At 37.7% G+C, this 21019-nt stretch overlaps 1 protein-coding gene across 2 annotated transcripts in view; it reads right to left on the reverse strand.

Annotated features, from left to right (window-relative positions):
• Window positions 1-21019, reverse strand: part of CLIC4 (chloride intracellular channel 4) — a 77744-nt gene that overhangs the window by 4134 nt on the left and 52591 nt on the right. For both annotated transcript variants that reach the window (XM_081586676.1, XM_081586675.1), the window contains exons 4-5: window positions 16248-16354; window positions 615-796 (exon numbers count right to left, since the gene is read on the reverse strand). In XM_081586676.1, coding sequence (XP_081442802.1) covers window positions 615-796; window positions 16248-16354 — 289 coding nt within the window. The remainder of the gene's footprint in view (window positions 1-614; window positions 797-16247; window positions 16355-21019) is intronic.

Consider the following 21019-nt stretch of genomic DNA (forward strand, 5'->3'; position numbering starts at 1 on the left):
CATAGTGTTTCACACACTGTCATTTGCGTTAGTCACTCAGTCAAGTCCGACTCTGTGCTACCCTATGGACCATAGCCCACCAGGCTCCTCTGTCCATAGGATTCTCCAGGCAAGAATACTGGAGTGGGTTGTTGTGCCCTCCTCCAGGGGATCTTCCCAACTCAGGGATCGAACCCATGTCTCTTATGTCTCCTGCATCGGCAGGTGGGTTCTTTACCACTAGTGTTACCTGGGAAGCCCAGTAAATGTATTCACACAATAAATGCTCAATAATATTTTCTGCCTGAAAAGAAAAAGCCAGGTGATCAAAGAACCAAGTTTGATGCTGTATGTCAGTGTAGCAACCACTTCAAAGTTACTTTGAATTTTTATGCAGTCATAGAAAAAAAAATTTTTTCCATTTCTCATAGGCATTGATTTTAATACACAATTTTCCATTTAATACACCTTAGGGTGTTTCACCTATTGCCTGGACAACATTAAGTTACACTGTTTGGAGGTTCTAAATAGTGAGTGTCAGAATATCAGCCAAGTTTTACACACAGGGGAAGTCCTGTCTTAGTAAAGAGGTATTAGGTTTAATAGCAACGTGACCCCACATCCTGCAGGCCTACCTTGACAATGTGCAGCTTGGGCAGCAGGTTGCAGTCAGCTAGTGTCATTTCATTGCCATCCAGAAATTTACGTGTGGAAAACTTAATGTCCTCCATACTATTCTCATCAATTTCATCAGGGAGGGGAGAATTCAGATATTCATCTAGTTTCTGCAGTGTTTTTAAGAGACCCCGCTCCAAAGCTGAAAGAAAGATGGAAATGCTATAAGAAGGAAAACCACCCAATCCCCAAAGTCTAGAAGCCATTACTCCTTCAGTCAGTAACTGGTCTCTGACACTGGGGTAAAAAACAGACAAGGTTCCTACTCTCATGGAGCTTATTTATTCACTTGGGGAAGAGAGATGAGACAAACAAATTTAAAGGTAAAACTACAGATAAATATAAAAACAAGTATGATAATTTCAGATAGTGTCATCTATAAACATTTGCTAATAACTAAATGCTCTATACACAAATGCATCATGGCCCAACACAGTTGGTGTCTAAACTGGAAAAAAAAAATGGGTGAGAAAAGACAAACCTATTATTTCAAATCTAGGGAAGAAAGTCTTGCTGAGACAGAGATTTTTGCCCTCAATTTTAAGTTCTGCTCCTATAAAAATATTTGGAGTTATATCCATGAAATATGTTAAGAAACACCAATCCAAGTAGAGAAGCCTGAAGTTTTTGCACTGCCTTAATATACACATGGAGCCAAAAATAGCACTATCTTATAATAATATGACGGAGAAGGCAATGGCACCCCACTCCAGTACTCTTGCCTGGAAAATTCCATGGACGGAGGAGCCTGGTAGGCTACAGTCCATGGGGTCGCTAAGAGTCGGACACGACTGAGCGACTTCACTTTCACTTTTCCCTTTCATGCACCGGAGAAGGCCATGGCAACCCACTCCAGTATTCTTGCCTGGAGAATCCCAGGGACGGGGTAGCCTGGTGGGCTGCCGTCTATGGGGTCGCACAGAGTCGGACACAACTGAAGCGACTTAGCAGCAGCAGCAGCAGCATAATAATATGAAAAACACAGGTCAGATTAGAGTTCAATTTACAATACTGAATTGGAGCCCTCTTCAGTAAAATAGATTTTGTTGTTGTTTATTCACTAAATCGGATCTGACTCTTTGCAACCCTGTGGACTGTAGCCCACCCGGCTCTTCTGTCCATGGGATCTACCAGGCAAGAGTAATGGACTGGGTTACCATTTCCTTCTACAGGGGGGTCTTCCCGACCCAGGGGTCAAACCTGCATTTCCTGCACTGGCAAGTGGATTCTTTACCACTGAGCCACCAAGGAAGTCCACAAAATAGATTAAGAGGCTGTAATTATTATAATTCAGCGAGTAGTAGAATGCAGCCACTCTGTATACCTAGAAAGTCAGGGTTGGTGACCCTTAGCGAAAAGGGGACGGGAGCACCATTAGAATGGGTATGAAGTAATGAAGACAGACCCTCACTTATCCCTTGTTTAAAATTTTTACTTGTTTTACCTTTTATCTTCTCAACCCACATTTACCTCCCACTCACAGAATAGAGGAGTTCACAATGATGAGTACAATACATGTACTTGCCATAAAAGAAAGTTAAAACCATGAGGTGACACTCCATATTACTTGTAAGTTTGAATAAAGTTGGATCCATTACAGAAAAAGGCAAAGTTTTACATGCTATATATTAGATATTTCACCAGCAACATAAATGTCCAAACACAACACTTGTTCCAGACTGTTCCCCCCAACTCATCCCTTGATCCCTTCAAAGTAGTTCAGACAACAGATGGTAGTCTTAGGTAGAGGGCTGTAGGTATAAAAAGGGGTTTTAGAAGTACTTAGGAGGTAAAAACCTTCTGAGCTTGGAAACCAAGCTGAATATGGAAAAAGAAGCATAGAAGTATTCAACAAAATACAAATTGAAGTCCTAGTACATGCCAAGTTTTGTTCTAAGCATCGTTAAATTCACTACTGAAGAAAACATAAAAGGTCCCTACTCTCTGAGTTTATACCTGGGAAAATGAAAGCAGAATAGAGAAGCTGATCAACAATAGATTCTCAGGGTGAGCCCTTCAGTGGGAGTGTGGAGTCTTAGCCACTGGACCACCAGGGAAGTCCCTTCAGCCTTTTTAAGTGGAGGTATAGGTTATAGGGTATGCATGTGTTCAATTTTAGTAGAAACTGATCAGTTTTCCAAGTTTAGCACCGCAAGCAGCGTGTATGGACGTTCCAGTGACTTCACATCTTCAACATTTGGTCTAGTCTCTTTAATTTTAATCCTTTTTGAGGATGACAGATTCAGTTTTAATCTTTTCCTATTTATTGCCTCATTGGATATCCTCTTTTTGTAAAGTGCTGTTTGCTCATTTTTCTCTTGGACTATCTGTTGTACTGACTTGTAGTTTTTTATATACTGCAGATGCAAATTCTTTGCGCTTACATGTATTATACATTCCTTCTTGCTTTTCACTTGCTTAATGATGACTTCTGATGAACATAAATTACTAAACCTAATGTAGTCCCATTTATTTTTTTTCTTTTATGATCAGTACTTTGCGTTCAGCTTAAGAAACCTTCAGTTCAGTTCAGTCGCTCAGTCGTGTCTGACTCTTTATGACCCCATGGACTGCAGCACATGCAGTCTCTGTCCATCACCAACTCCCAGAGCTTACTCAAACTCATGTCCATTGAGTTGGTGATGCCATCCAATCATCTCATCCTCTGTCGGCCCCTTCTCCTGGCTTCAGTCTTTCCCAGCATCAGGGTCTTTTCCAGTGAGTCAGCTCTTCGCATCAGGTGGCCAAAGTATTGAAGTTTCAGCTTCAGCATCAGTCCTTCCAATGAACACCCAGGACTGATTTCCTTTAGGATGGACTGGTTGGATCTCCTTGCAGTCCAAGGGACTTTCAAGAGTCTCCAACACCACAGTTCAAAAGCATCAATTCCTTGGTGCTCAGCTTTCTTTATGGTCCAACTCTCACATCCATACATGACTACTGGAAAAACCAGAGCTTTGACTAGATGGACCTTTGTTGGCAAAGTAATGTCTCTGCTTTTTAATATGCTGTCTAGGTTCGTCATAACTTTTCTTCCAAGGAGCTAGCGTCTTTTAATTTCATGGCTGCAGTCACCATCTGCAGTGATTTTGGAGCCCCCCAAAATAAAGTCACTGTTTTCATTGTCTCCCCATCCATTTGCCATGAAGTGATGGGACCAGATGCCATGATCTTAGTTTTCATAATGTTGAGCTTTGAGCCAACTTTTTCACTCTCATCTTTCACTCTCATAAAGAGGCTCTTCAATTCCTCTTTGCTTTCTACCATAAGGGTAGTGTCATCTGCACATCTGAGGTTATTGATATTTCTCCCAGCAATCTTGATTCCAGCTTGTGCTTCATCCAGCCCGGCATTTCGCATGATGTACTCTGCAAATAAGTTAAAAAAGCAGGGTGACAATATACATCTGTGACATACTCCTTTCCCGATTTGGAACCAGTTTATTGTTCCACGTCCAGTTCTAACTGTTGCTTCTTGACCTGCATACAGATTTCTCAGGAGGCAGGTAAGGTGGTCTGGTATCCTCATCTCTGGAAGAATTTTCCACAGTTTGTTGTGATCCACACAGTCAAAGGTTTTGGCGTAGTCAATAAAACAGAAGTAGATGTTTTTCTGCAATTCTCTTGCTTTTTCGATGATCCAGTGGATGATGGCAATTTGATCTCTGGTTCCTTTGCCTTTTCTAAATCTAGCTTGAATATCTGGAAGTTCACAGTTCACATACTGTTGAAGCCAGGCTTGGAGAATTTTGAGCATTACTTTGCTAGAGTGTGAGATGAGTGCCAGTAGTTTGAGCATTCTTTGGCATTACCTTTCCTTGGGATTGGAATGAAAACTGACCTTTTCCAGTCCTGTGGCCACTGCTGAGTTTTCCAAATTTGCTGGCATATCAAGTGCAGCACTTTCACAGCATCATCTTTTAGGATTTGAAATAGCTCAACTGGAATTCCATCACCTCCACTAGCTTTATTTGTAGTGATGCTTCCTAAGGCCCACTTGACTTCACATTACAGGATGTCTGGTTCTAGGTGAGTGATCATCATGGTTATCTGGGTCATTAAGATATTTTTTGTATAGTTCTTCTGTGTATTCTTGCCACCTTTCTTTAATATTTTCTGCTTCTGTTAGGTCCATACCATTTGTCTTTTATTGTGCCCATCTTTGGAGAAGGCAATGGCACCCTACTCCAGTACTCTTGCCTGGAAAATTCCATGGACGGAGGAGCCTGGTAGGCTACAGTCCATGGGGTCGCTAAGAGTCAGACGACTGAGCGACTTCACTTTCACTTTTCCCTTTCATGCACTGGAGAAGGAAATGGCAACCCACTCCAGTATTCTTGCCTGGAGAATCCCAGGGACGGCGGAGCCTGGTGGGCTGCCATCTATGGGGTCGCACAGAGTCGGACACGACTGAAGCGACTTAGCAGCAGCAGCAGCAGCAGTGCCCATCTTTGCATGAAATGTTCCTTTAGTATCTCTAAATTTTCTTGAAGAGATCTCTAGTCCTTCCCATTTTGTTGTTTTCCTCTATTTCTTCCTGTGCAATGTCATGAACCTCTGTCCATAGTTCTTCAGGTACTCTATCAGATCTAATTCCTTGCATCTATTTCTCACTTCCACTGTATGATCATAAGGGATTTGATTTAGGTCATACCTGAAAACCAATAGTGGTTTCCCCTACTTTCTTCAATTTAAGTCTGCATTTGGCAATAAGGAGTTGATGATCTGAGCCAGTCAGGCTCCTGGTCTTGTTTTTGCTGACTGTATAGAGCTTCTCCATCTTTGGCTGCAAAGAATATAATCAATCTGATTTCGGTATTGACCAGCTGGTGATGTCCATGTGTACAGTCGTCTCTTATGTTGTTGGAAGAGGGTGCTTGTTATGACTAGTGCGTTCTGTTGGCAAAACTCTGTTAGTCTTTGCCCTGCTTAATTTTGTACTCAAGATATACCATTTGAATGCAAAATTCCAAAGAATAGCAAGGAGATCCAACTCTCACATCCATACATGACCACTGGAAAAACCATAGCCTTGACTAGATGGACCTTTGTTGGCAAAGTAATGTCTCTGCTTTTAAATATGCTATCTAGGTTGGTCATAACCTTCCTTCCAAGGAGTAAGTGTCTTTTAATTCATGGCTGTAATCATCATCAGCAGTGACTTTGGAGCCCAAAAAAATGTCTGACACTGTTTCCCCATCTATTTCCCATGAAGTGATGGAACCAGATGCCACGATCTTAGTTTTCTGAATGTTGAGCTTTAAGCCAACTTTTTCACTCTCCTCTTTCACCTTCATCAAGAGGCTCTTTAGTTCTTCTTCACTTTCTGCCATAAGGGTGGTGTCATCTGCATATCTGAGGTTATTGATATTTCTCCTGGAAATCTTGATACCAGCTTGTGTTTCTTCCAGCCCAGCATTTCTCATGATGTACTCTGCATATAAGTTAAATAAGCAGGGTGACAATATACAGCCTTGACGTACTCCTTTTCCTATTTGGAACCAGTCTGTTGTTCCATGTCCAGTTCTAACTGTTGCTTCCTGACCTGCATACAGGTTTCTCAAGAGGCAGGTCAGATGGTCTGGTATTTCCCTCTCTTTCAGAATTTTCCACAGTTTATTGTGATCCACACAGTCAAAGGCTTTGGTATAGTCAATAAAGCAGAAATAGATGTGTTTCTGGAACTCTCTTGCTTTTTCAATGATCCAGCAGATATTGGCAATTTGATCTCTGGTTCCTCTGCCTTTTCTAAAACCAGCTTGAACATCTGGAAGTTCGCGGTTCACGTATTGCTGAAGCCTGGCTTGGAGAATCTTGAGCATTACTTTACTAGCACGTGAGATGAGTGCAATTGTGCAGTAGTTTGAGCATTCTTTGGCATTGCCTTTCTTTGGGATTGGCATGAAAACTGACCTTTTCCAGTCCTGTGGCCACTGCTGAGTTTTCCAAATTTGCTGGCATATCGAGTGCAGCACTTTCACAGCATCATCTTTCAGGATTTGAAATACCTCAATTGGAATTCCATCACCTCCACTAGCTTTGTTCATAGTGATGCTTTCTAAGGCCCACTTGACTTCACATTCCAGGATGTCTGGCTCTAGGTGAGTGATCACACCATCGTGATTATCTGGGTCGTGAAGATCTTTTTTGTACAGTTCTTCTGTGTATTCTTGCCACCTCTTCTTAATATCTTCTGCTTCTGTCAGGTCCATACCATTTCTGTCCTTTATCGAGCCCATCTTTGCATGAAATGTTCCCTTGGGATCTCTAATTTTCTTGAAGAGATCTCTAGTCTTTCCCATCCTGTTGTTTTCCTCTATTTCTTTGTGTTGATCACTGAGGAAGGCTTTCTTATCTCTCCTTGCTATTCTTTGGAACTCTGCATTCAGATGGGAATATCTTTCCCTTTCTCCTTTGCTTTTCGCTTCTCTTCTCAGCTATCTGTAAGGCCTCCTCAGACAGCCATTTTGCTTTTTACATTTCCCTAATAAACTGTAGAATTAGCATGTTAATTTACATGTGTGTTAGCATACACACACACACACACACAAACTGTTGAACTTTTGAATGATCTGTAGATTCAACACAACCCCAATTTGAGAATTGGCATTTTTATAATTTTGAGTGTCCCAATCTATGAATATCATTTAATTTTATTCAATTTTATGAAATTAAAAGAGATTTCTTCTGTTTTCTATGTAGAAATTTTGCCCATTTTCGTTAAGTTTATTCCTAAATATCTGATATTTTTTATTGCATAATATTTTTATCACATTTTCTATTGCTCCTTGCTAGCAGGCACAAATAAAACTGATTTTTATAATAGCCTCATATGCAATCGCTCTGATAATTCACTTTTTTTTAATTCTTAGGGTTTGTCTATAGATTACTTTGGATTTTCTACATATTCGATTCTATTAAGAATAATGACAAATTTATCCCTCTTTCACAAGTCTCATACAATTCATTACTTTTTCTTGCCTATTACACTGGTTAAAACCACCAATACAATGCTAAATAGAAGTGGTGACAATAGCATTGCTTTCTAGTTTCAGTTTGAAGGGAGATCTTTCACTATTCCTCTATTAAGTATGACTTTTCTGTGGATTCTCTGTCAGATTAAAGAAATTCCTTGCTATATCTAGTTTGCACTTTTAAAAAATAAACATTTTAATAAATATTAAATTTTATCAAGTACTTTTTCTGCATCAATTGAAATAATATAATTTTCCTCTTTTATTCTATTATTGTGACAATTTGAATAGATTTTTTTGAATGTCCAATCTTCCATTCCTGAATTAAACTCAACTTGGTTATACGTATTATCTTTTATCATATTGCTGGATCTGACATATTCATTTTAGCCTTTTATGACTATGTTTGAGAGAGAATGGCCTGAAAGACTCCTTCCTTTTGATGTTTTTGTATCGTTTGACCTCAAAAAGCAAGCCGGGAATTATTTCGTCTTTTCTGTTTCCTGGAAGAGTATATGCAAGACTGATGTTATGTCTTCCCCAAATACTTAGAAGAGTTCATCAGGGAAGCCATCTTTGTGAGACGGTTTTTAATTATAGATATAAGACAATTCACATCTTGTAACAATTTTCTTACATGGTACTCTCTGTAAATTTATGTAATAGTGTTTTCAAATTTATAAACATAAACATTTTCATAATATCTTCCCCAAATCATTTAAATGTAAGATCTGTAGTAATTCCCTTTTATTGCTAATATTGGTCATTGTCTTCTTTTACTTATTTTGATTTTTCCTGTCAAGAATTCATCAATTTTCTTATTATACTTTTCAAAGAACTGTTAGCTTTGCTAATCCTGTCCTAGTTGTTTTCTATTTCATAAAATTCTACTCTTTGAGTATCTCATTCCTTCTACTTTCTTGGGTTTAATTTGCTGATGTAATTAAATCCCTGAGGTGGATACTTTAAGGTTACCAATTTTTAGCTCCTTTTTTCTAATATATGCATTTAGAGCTATAAATTTTCCTCTAAATGAAGCTTTGTGTATGTGTGTGTGTACACCCAGTTTTGTCAGACTCTTTACGGCCCCACACACTGTAGCCTGCCAGGCTCCTCTGTCCATAGAATTTTCCAGACAAGAATACTAGAATGGGTGGCTACCTCCTACTCCAGGGGATCTTCCCAACCCAGGGATTGAATCTGCATCTCTTGTGTCTCCTGCACTGGCAGGTGGATTCTTTACCACTAACACCACCTGGGAAGCCCAAATGATAGCATATAAATTTAGACGTGGTGTATTTTCATCATGTTATTCTTCAACCCATGGGTTATTCAGAAATACACTGCTTATTTTTCAAACATGTAGAAATTTTCTAGCTGTACTTTTGCTATCAATATCTAGCTTATTTTCTTTGTGGTTGATATGATGTCAATTTCCTTTTTTTGGAAAATTTTTCAGATTTGCTTTATGGTTCAGCTTTATGGGCTTCCCTAATGGCTCAGAATACCAGACCACCAGACCTGCCTCTTGAGAACCTGTACGCAGGTCAGGAAGGAACAGTTAGAACTGGACAAGGAACAACAGACTGGTTTCAAATCAGGAAAGGAGTAAGTCAAGGCTGTATGTTGTCACTCTGCTTATTTAACTTATATGCAGAGTACATCATGAGAAACGCCTGGGCTGGATAAAGCACAAGATGAAATCAAGTTTGCCGGCAGAAACATCAATAACCTCAGATATGCAGATGACACCATCCTTTTGGCAGAAAGCGAAGAAGAACTAAAGAGCCTCTTGATGAAAGAGGAGAGTGAAAAAGTTGGCTTAAAGCTCAACATTCAGAAAACTAAGATCATGGCATCCGGTCCCATCACTTCATGGCAAATAGATGGGGAAACAATGGAAACAGTGACAGACTATTTTTGGGGGCTCCAAAATCACCGCAGATGGTGATTGCAGCCATGAAATTAAGAAGCTTGCTCCTTGGAAGACAAGTTAGACGAACCTAGACAGCATATTAAAAAGCAGAGACATTACTTTGCCAACAAAGGTCCATCAAGTCAAAGCTATGGTTTTTCCAGTAGTCAGGTATGGATGTGAGAGTTGGACTATAAAGAAAGCTGAGCGCCAAAGAATTGATGCTTTTGAACTGTGGTGTTGGAGAAGACTCTTGCGAGTCCCTTGGACTGCAAGGAGATCCGACCAGTCCATCCTAAAGGAGATCAGTCCTGGGTGTTCATTGGAAGGACTGATGTTGAAGCTGAAACTCCAATACTTTGGCCACCTGACGAGAAGAGCTGACTCATTGGGAAAGACCCTGATGCTGGGAAAGATTGAGGGCAGAAGGGGATGACAGAGGATGAGATGGTGATGGCATCACCAACTCGATGGACATGGGTTTGGGTGGACTCCAGGAGTTGGTGATGGACAGGGAGGCCTGGCGTGCTGCAGTTCATGGGGTCGCAAAGAGTCAGACACGACTGAGCAACTGAACTGAACTGAACTGAACAGTTACTAAAGGAGTCAGTTAAGATCTCCCACCAAGATTGTGGATTAGTTTAGTTCTCTTTTAGCTCTATCAATCTGGTTTATATATTTTGAGAGTGAAAGTGAAAATCGCTCAGGTATGTCCGACTCTGTGACCCCATGGACTATACAGTCCATGGAATTCTCCAGGCCAGGGTAGTTTATTTATAAATATAAATCTAGAGTTATTTTATTTTCCTGGTAGGTTGGTCTCTTTAAATCATTCTGAAACATGTTTCATTCTGTCTAGCAATGCTTCTTTCCTCAAAGTCTACTTTGTGCATTGTCTACATAGCTTTACCATCTTTCTTTTGGTTAGTATTTACACTGTTACATTCAACTTTCCTGGGTTTGCTGATCTGTCTATCTATCTATGTGTATTTCAAATGTGTGTGAAGGGGAGTATTTCTTCTTGTACATAAACAACTATTTTTAATCCTGTTAGCAAATTTTGTTTTCTACTTGGGAGTATCTGAATCATTTACATCTAAACAAACTCTGGTTTAGAACTGCCATCATACATTTGTTTTCTATTTGCCTATTCTTGTTCTCTTCTTTCTTGCCTTCTTTTGGATTAATTTTTTAAAAAAATTATTATTCATTTCTCCCTCTACTCATGTATTACACTTTTGGCTAGAATTTGTTTCCTTGATTTACTAAAGCTTAATTATAACTTTTACCATTTCCAGGATAATGCAAGAGCCCTAGAACACTCTAACTGTATTTAATTGCCTTCCTGTCTCACATGGGCTTCCTTTGTGGCTCAGCTGGCTCCTGCAATGCAGGAGACCTGGGTTCGATCCCTAGGTTGGGAAGATCCCCTGGAGAAGGGAAAGGCTAACCACTCCAGTATTCTGGCCTGGAGAATTCCATGGACTGTACAGTCCATGGGGTCGCAAAGACTCAGACACGACTGAGTGACTTTCACTTCACTCACATGCTACTAGTGTTTTTTGTATTAATTTGACATATATTTTAAATCTCAGAAGTTATTACTATTCTATACAGACAGTATTCATTTATATTTTGTAATATATTTGTACTACTTTTTGGTTTCTCTTCCTTCCTACATCTCTGGGTGTTTATTTGAAATCATTTTCCTTCTGCCTGAAAAGCTACTTTTAGTAGTATTTCATTTAGTGTGAGTCTGCTAACATGAATGTTTGGTTTCTGTTTATTTAAAAATGTCTATTTTGCCTTTACCATTTAAAATTCATAAATAAAAAACAATTAATCATTACTTTCTTATTTTTCAGTTGAAAAACTTGATGAACATATGTTAAGAGAACTGATTCTCAGAGCAGCCACAGGACATAGAGTAGATATTATCCTATCTTATAGATACTGAGATAAAGGAAAAGAGAATTTGCCCTTTCTCAACATCAAAGAAAGGAGATCTGACATTTTGGAATTTGACTTGTTACAACTGCCTGAAATTATAAAGTGAACTGTGAATTTCAGAGGCTCATAGAGGAGGCAGTAAGAAAAAGCTGACTGGTTAGCAAGTATATGGATCCAGCGGATCTTCCTGACCCAGGAATCGAACAAGGGTCTCCTGCACAGCAAGCGGATTCTTTAACAACTGAGCTATCAGGGAAGCCCTTATATGGATCCAGGCTGTAAATATAAGTGTCACATCTTAAGGCAAAAATAAAATACTTGGAAGTGCTTGCTTTCACTTTTGAAGATTCAATATGCTTCTGTCAAAAGCAGTGAATACAGAATAAATACACATTAGATACAAGGACTTGTTCTTTGATCAGATTACAACGAACAGGATCATGGCCTACAAGGAAAATAATACTGAATTCAAACACTGAAATAATGTCTCAAACGGCACTTGAGTGGCATGACCAGTCTGAGCAAGTTTATGATCTCTCATCTGCTCTAAATAAATCCTTTTCCTGAATTAATTCTCAAAAGTATCCAAAAGAAAAATAAAATATCCTAAATTTACAAGGTTTATAACGTACAATGTTATAATTCTATACTATACTATTCTAAATTTTATACTATACTAAAATTTAGAGGCTAACAGAACATTACAATCGCTGCCCTGTAATTCTGGACTTAGCAAAATATCTGCAACGAAGTCGACTTGCTGTACTCGACCAGTGTTAGTGATTTTTCATAGTTATGAATATTGGAATAAAGGGTGTATTAATGAAAACAAAGAAGGATGAACTAGTTTGATACAATTTTTATGTAAGTATATAAAGAATGGACAACAATGAAAAATGAGGTAATGAGAACTAAAAAATGAGGTAACAAGAACTAAAGAACATCATTTAATAAACATAATAAAGTTTTGAAGGCAAACCATCACAAAGGAATTAGAAATTGGTTAAGATGAAAATCTCAAGATTAACCACTAGAAGGCAGTAGCAGGCCATCAGAAAGGAACTCCTTTTTTGTTTAAGCTCCTTGTCTTTTGTAACTAATAACAAGCACTATTATTCTCTAATACCCCTACTGTAGTAATGCTGTATCTCTAAGAAAGTATTTCAAAAGTTCTCAAAAAAAAAATTACTAAGTACAACAGAGGCTATACAATTAATTTTTAAATTTAATTGTGAAAAATCAAAATATTAACACTCTCACAAACACACCAGGATCAGAACTGTGGGGAAATGAATACCTTCATGGTGGGACAATAAACTGGTATAGTCTTTGGAGAACAAAATCTTTTGACCTATTTGAAATCTAGCACAAGGACATCAGTGGCAGCATAGTTTGTCATAATAAAAAAACTTGAGGCAATCTAAATGTCTATCAGTAGTGAAATAGTTAACTAAAAAATCCCTATTATGAAATATTAAGCAGCATGTCTTAAAGTGAGGTAGATCTACACTTTGAAATGGAAGTATTTCTACCATATAATGCATGATAAAGACAACTGCTGTACATATATACATACACACACATAAATACACATTTAAGTACAATGTGTGTGCATAGAAAAAAGGAGACATCCTAACTGTTGGAGAACAGGTTATATGATATGACTCAAAAAGGACACTGAAGTTTTATTAATTTCTGTACTATTTTAACTTCTTCAACAAGCATGCATTACTCTCTGAATTGTGTAATTTGAATGAGTAAGAACAAGGCAGAAGGCATTAACTATAACAAGACAATTTCTGTTATAGAAAAAGAATATAATTTACAGTGAAGAAAAAAATTATGTGCACTTACATCAATAAAACTATTTTAAAGCTACTGCTAGTTTTAATAAGAGGTAATCTTACACAAGCAATTTTTAAAGGTCTGGTAACACATTAGCAGAAAACAGGGAGAGATATTAAGTATTTAAACACGATTAAATACCCAATGCAGTTTTACTGCTACAATGATGAACAACCATCCTCTGATTTCACACACTTTTCGGCTAGGGGCAGGCAACACAAGAGAGGAGGTAAGTAGGGAGGGAGAATAAACCTTGAATAAAAAGGAACGAATCAGAACCTAAAGAGTCCTTGCCTCCATTTAAAAATGGGAATTGGGACATTATGGGATACGCCTCTGAGGATATAATGGCAGATTTCATCACTGCTAAATTCACTGACCTCTTAAGAATATTATAAACATCAACAGACTAACAAATTATCTATGAGTTATATTTGGGAGCTTCATAAATTATATAAATTAACGAAATCACAGAATTCAAAAACAAACGTGTGAGATCTGGGACAGGTCATACCTAACCCATCACATAAAATTACCCATTAATTTCTCCTTTAATGTTTCAAAAGAAAACACAGTTACTCTCCGTCACCTTAGACATGTTACTAAAGAATTATACGTTTTATCTATGTTTCCTTTTATTTTATTCTCTAAATCTTTTTTGCTTACTCTGTACCCTGATATAAGCATTGACCCTTCTGTTTCGCTTTCACTAGCCCAACTGCTAAAGCATCCAAACATCTAACCCTTACATAGACAGAAGTAGGTCTTAAAAGGCCTTAAAATTGTCCAAATACTGAATTTTGTGAAATGTTTAATAGGTTTTTAAAACCAATCAAAGACTTGCCTACTCTGATTTACCATGTAAAATGACAGATCTATTGATGTGTATGTAGGTTGTTTATTATTTGGGGGAATAAGGAGGTGGATCATGAAGCCTTATTTAAGGTATTTAATTGTACTAAACAGACAGATAAAAGACCTGCAACAAATATACACAAGGGAAACCCGTTAAGCTCCAAAGTGATCTGGAATACTGTTTTCTAAAGTCTCATGGCAGTGTGGGGGCAAGTTGCTTGGCAACTAGAATTCTTATTTACCACCAGGTAATTTAATATAAAAAGCCTTCTAAGTTATGCATGGTGTAATCCATTATGTTGTTTGTTCTTATTGGTTACAGCATTTGAAGGACAGTAAACGTAGGTAGCTACTTAAGACAGGAACAAATTGATAGGAAAAAATAGAATACAAAGTTATACTTAAGTGAGTCACTTGCTCCCCTAGTCTCCTCCCCTATTCCCATCCCTCAAAGCAATTTTTTTTAAAGCAGACACATTTATTTCCCTCTCCTCTTTACCAAGCATCAAAAGAAATTCAACCACCCTCTAGTTTCCAAGAGCTACACTGAGAAATAAAAACATTATGACTTTAACTAAGATTTCATAGAAGTTCACAGAAGATGTTCAGCAAGAACATCTGGATGTACAGAGAACAGTTGCCTGCAGGAAGGAAGGTAGAACAGAGAAGAGATACTGTCTATGGATAGGAGGGGCTCCAATGAACTGTTAACTGAGTGTATAAAAGACTCACACTGGACCATTAGTCAGGAAAAAAAGACAATTACTAAGGAAAATTGCTCCCTAGCTATGGCAGCTACTAAAATACATTTAATAGATGTAAGACAGGCCTGAGCACTAAAGTTTTCCCCTTCCCTATAGAAACACGATTTCATGCAGCGAATATTATTCCAGAAACTGCTGAAATTCAATACTAAATTGTAAAATGCTGCAATTTAAAAATTTAATAATAATTTTTAAAAGCCTGAATAGCTTGGAAATCTACCCACTGAAATAACAAAAGGAAATCAGCAAATGTATCAACTTTTTAAAAGATGTTTATTCTTGCTCAGCTGGCACTGAGATATTTTTTCCCTTTGGTATTCTTGCTCATTTGCAGCCATAAACTCCACCCAAAGAACCCCACTCAAGCTACCAAATAGTCTAAAATTATGATGGATTATAGTGTCTTTAGGAATTGGCTCTTTGGTAATTACTGTTACTTTTAATTAAACACTAATGCTCTCTCTATACAGTTTTTGGCAGAAAGACCAATGCTTAACATCCCAAAGAGAAGAAAAGGAGAAACGACTGAATGGTGTAGTTAAGACAAGGTTCATTCAATGGGACCTCTTTCAAAGAGACTTCCCTTTACTATATGTAAGTTTGGTAAATGAAATGATGAGACAGTGTCCTTTAATAAATAAAAGGAGGAGGTAGCATCCGTACTACACAAACCACTCTCACCATGGAAATAACGACTTGAAGCGGAAACCTTAGTTTTAGGATACAGAGACCTTTGCAAGGCGGGTGTGTCCAAATGCTCTCTTAGAGCAACTCCAAAAGCTGCTCGTAAGGGTAATTAGCACAAAAATCCACCCAGGCTGACTTTAGGTTCCTAGCACCCAACAATAAACAAAAGCTTTAGTAATAGTTTAAATTAAGCTATATCAATTTATTCCAACCACTACAACCACCCAATCCATTGTTTCTGAGACACTGTAATTTTCTGTATAGCTCCCTTCATGGTAACTTCTCAGAAGAATATGAAAACAAATTCATTCAATAAACATTTAATCACACACCCACTTTATGCTAGGCACAGTTAATCAACAAGAAACAGAGAAAAATAACAATTTAAGGACTTACTCTGGTTTATCATCAAATCTCTGATCAACTCTGAAAGCTAGTTTTTAATACTTTAAGGAATGGCCTTCAAAGTAATAATTTATAATCATTGTCATAATAGGGTTTTCTGATCTTTATTCCTGTTTTTGTTTTGGAGGTTTTTTGGGGGGTTGGTAGGAGGGACTTGTTCTGCACTGCTAATTCAACCACTTGGTTTTTTTTTTTTTACCTTCATTAGCCTCTGGCCTTGAATTCTTGATATATGCAGAGAATTTGGCAAAGATGTCCATTCCAGCAGTATTTGATTCTGGGTGTTTTGGTGAAAGCTTTAAGTACCTAAATGAAAAATGTAATAATGGATTATAGAGCCTCCAAAGATACATTAGCATAAATCCTCTCAATCAAACCATTGTGCTAGCAGTTACTAGACATCTTTTAACAGTTATTACTCTAAGAAATGCCATCATCAGTTTTCCACAGTATTTTTAAGATGTGCTTTTTCCTTAGGAAACAAAGTTCTGCACAGTGCTTTTGTTCACATATTAATATTCTTGGCATCCAAAGGGCATCCGCACCCCATCTCCATTTTATAAATTAAAATGCTGGGAAAACAGTCTAGTGGTGCCAAGCCAATGGGCGTCTTAGTAAGAGAACTCCAGAGCAGAGCTGTCCAAGAGAACTTTCTGTGCTGATGGAAATATTATATATCTGAATTGTCCAACATGGTAGCCGTTAGTGATTTGCGGCTATCCAAATAGGAATTTAAATTAATCATAATAAAATTCATTTCCTCAGTTGCACTAGCCACATTTCAACTGTAGAGCTTTCTCAGATAGGAATGCCAAACAGACATCTTTGGTATGCCATGCACTGAGCCAGCCGTGTACAACAGTACCAGAGAACCCTGGCAGTAGGAAAAGAATCTAGACTGGCCAAATTTAGGTTAAGGACAAAAACAGCAAGAGGCCGATCATTCACTTTAGCCCTACACTCAGGATTTTCCAAAACGTCCCATATACAAAATATTGTAAGGGTGACACTGAGCAACAGAAAAATAAGACATCAGGAATTTTGCTAACAAGTGCTCTGTTGCGTTATTACAAAGTCTTTCTACTTTGAGAAGAGACATTCATGACACAACAGCTTTTTTAAAAAGACACACACACATTTATTTTATATACTTAAATTTCAAACACACATACTTAATTTTTATTTCTTCCTTAAATTGGAAAATACACATGAAAAAGCCCAGTTCTTTACTTTTCCCTTCAGCAGAGTTTGCATCAACTCCAAGCAGTCAGAACTAGAGAAATTCAGACTCTTAGCAACACTTTAGGAAAGACTGATCTTTTCTTAAAAGCCCTGCAAAACTTCCCTGGAAAATGGACTGGGGCGGTAAAACTACAGAAAAAAATCTTACATTGAACTAGTTATTCAGATTTATTCATACATTTTAAGATGCTTTCTTACCACTTTTCTTTAAATTAAAAATGAAAGTAAGGTATTTTTAGGAAAAAAATTTAGTCCAGTTGCAAGTTGTAGTTTCAGGCTAGTTTTTATATTCATATTTTTTACGTTTACCATTTTAAATTCAAGAAAAGGTATCTTCTAAATTAGACAGTACTATACTGGGAAGGAGAATATAAAGTATCTATTGAATACCTATATGCTCAAGTTATTTCCTTTTTAATATCTATTTTTAAGCTTAAAAGGTTCTTTATAATTAAAAGTTAAATTAACTACATAATGAGCTTTTCAGTGAATGATAACAGTAAATAAATTTCACCTGAGTGTATGTATATGTATATTATATATATATATGTGATGTGTGTGTTTATATATACATATATAACATGTTTTTTTTCCTGTTAACTACAGAAAACTTTACCATCTCTCTCTTTTTCCCCCCTGCCTGAGCTGAAGCAGTTAATTCCAGCTTCAACATCCCTGGATTTCCCTTGACTATGAAAATAACCAGCCTGTAGTTTAAATATTTCCACCACTTATAATACAGTGCCTTCATTGACTCATTCCAAAGAAAATATAGTGCAAGGAACAAAAGTGCCTCTTCAATATACCTATGACTTCCTCTAGCCAAGTTTCCAAATTTACTCTTCTTTTCCCCAACCAATATTTAAGAGTACCTACTTTTTCTAATGAAGTAAACTTCATAATTCTCAAAATAACTTATAGGAAAGTAGATTTGAATTATAGATTATTTATATCTTCATTTTATGCAAATATTTATTTATTCTAATAATTAGGTATCTACTGCGTGTCAGAAGTTGTACTAAGTACTGGGGTTATAAAGACGAACACACAGAATCATACTTACCAGAGACCTATTTTAATGAGCAGGTAAAAATGAAGGACTTGCAATCAGTGTATCCTTTATTACATGGAAACAGATACTATTACAACTCTTTAAAAAAACAAAAACTACTGTTCTCTAAAACAGGTTAAACATGCCCTATTCTTCTCCAAGACAAACAATTAAATTTGTATTATTAATTTAATGCACACAATACTATAGGTACAACAGACCACTCAACCTGAATCTCTCATTTTGCTAAAAGGAAATCATATTCCAAAAAACTTACATAGTTACCCCCAAATCACTGGACTAATTAAAAGTATCATCAAACTCACATCTCCTGTCCCCAAGGTCCAGTGCTGTTGTTTTTGTTTTATTACAGATCAAGTTCAAAAAGATAAATCAAATACTAAACCATTAGGCCCAAAATCAGCTGTCAACTTTTTTGCATTTCCCCCAAACACTGGATTTTAATAATTCATTAGTAGTAGTTTTGGCAAACTGCTTGACTAAGCAATACTTTAACTATTATGAACATTTACTTTAACATTTAACAAAACCTAAAGTAAATGATTAATAAAAGGCTATTTGTCAACCACAGAACAGACATGCCCATCCAGGGCATTGAGACTTGAAGATCAGTCCTTTATCACATCCTGTATCACGTCACTGACTAGTATTTAGGGTAGACTAGCTAAGAATACCGGAGAAGGCAATGGCACCCCACTCCAGTACCCTGGCCTGGAAAATCCCATGGATGGAGGAGCCTGGGAGGCTGTAGCCCATGGGGTCGCTAAGAGTCGGACGACTGAACGACTTCACTTTCACTTTTCCCTTTCATGCACTGGAGAAGGAAATGGCAACCCACTCCAGTATTCTTGCCTGGAGAATCCCAGGGACGGCGGAGCCTGGTGGGCTGCCGTCTATAGGGTCGCACAGAGTCGGACACGACTAAAGCGACTTAGCAGCAGCAGCTAAGAATATTTCCATCCTTTAAGAAAGATCTCAGACATTTTCTCCTTTCTTGTGTTAATGTGAGAATAAAGTGTGGTTATACAAGTCTATTAAATTACTCCTGTAAATTCAAGTTTCACTGTTATTTCTCTTTAAAAAAAAAAAAGAAAGAAAAAAGGCTTAACAGTTTATAGAACTTTTCTCCAAAATTATCTAGCTTCCTCTATCCTTCTCTCCTTTTATCAGTAAGTTGGCCAAGTATACAAGCCTGCTTCAGCTAAAAATCCAAATTTCAAAGTTTTTAAAAAGCTTTTGGTGGAGGTGGGGGAGGTGCGTGGCAAAGTAGTTCCTTCTTTCAAGCAAGGGGGAAACTGAAAAAAAAAAATACCCCAGAAGAGAAGACAGTTTCTTCGTTAAAACCTATAGTTACCTATAGGTTACCTAGACTAGCAAAAGCTCCTTGATTTTAGCTTTTCATTAGTCTCTAAATTCTTAACAACTCTAGAATAGCTTGTATTTGTCACGATTAAATCAGAAATGCTCACATAAAAACCCCTCTGTTCTCAGTTTCATTAAATGCCAAAAACATGTTATTAGAAACGCTGGATTCTAGTTCACCAACTTATACAACTCTTCTGCCTTTTCTCCTCCTCCTACCTGGAAACAAGAAGGCTTACAACCAGTGTGAACAGAATCAGCTAAGGACCTCAAGACCTCATCCTAGAGAAAAGGCTGATCCCTGACTGCCCTAGAACAGAGGAAAGGGAAAAGAATGCATGTGATGACCCCAGAAACACTTCCTTCTCTCTCTCTCCTCCTCTAAAAGCAAGTCTGCATGACAGAGGACAAGCTGTTTGATCAGCATTTCACATTATGGGTTACAGAACCCACTAAGGGCAAAGTACTCTCAATCCAAACATGCTGCTCCCGTGCATATAAACAAAAACTCATCAGAAGTTAAACCTCCCCTACGTTTTAAAAAGGATTCACTAAATTAAGTTGGACAACCACTTCCAGACCCACTTGGTCATCACAGTAAAACAAACCCCCTTTGCTTTCTATCCTACCCTTCCTCTAAACTTGAGCTAGCCTTCCATTTTGTACTCACTAAAGCACAATTCCAATTAAAGACTCACATTTTACCTTTAACAAAAGTCAAACTCAACCAAATGAAAAATAGAAGAGAAAACATAGGTTTTTGAAGGCATATACTAGCATTGAAAGTAAGTATGCCAACTCTGCCTAGTTGGCGCTGGTGGTAAAGAACACGCCTGTCAGTGCAGGAGACATAAGAGAAGCAGGTTCAATCCCGGGGTCGGGAAGATCCCCTAGAGGAGGGACAGCAACCCACTCCAGTATTCTTGCCTGGAGAGTTCCCATGGACAAAGGAGTCTGGCAGGCTACAGTCCATGGGGTCGCACAAAATCGGACACAACTGAAGCGACTTAGCATGCAGCATGCACATGCCAATTCTGCCACCATTAACTGTGAAACCTTGGACAAATTATTTTAATTACTCATCTTCAGTTTTTCCATAAAGTCTTGGAGAGGATTGATATACTCCACAAAATACTCCACAATGCAGTGCATGGCGCATAATTAGCACTTGAATGTTAGTTAACAACAGCAGAGGCATTAGTAACATCAAAAATACTCCCTTCTATTTAAAGTAAAATTTTTAACTTTATTTAGAAACTCTCTTCAAAATATAAAATCAAAGTTGTTAGTCAATC

Source organism: Giraffa tippelskirchi, chromosome 3 (assembly GCF_054371585.1).
Source record: "Giraffa tippelskirchi isolate mGirTip1 chromosome 3, T2T-mGirTip1v1.2.pri, whole genome shotgun sequence".
In the NCBI taxonomy this organism is placed as follows: Eukaryota; Metazoa; Chordata; class Mammalia; order Artiodactyla; family Giraffidae; genus Giraffa; species Giraffa tippelskirchi.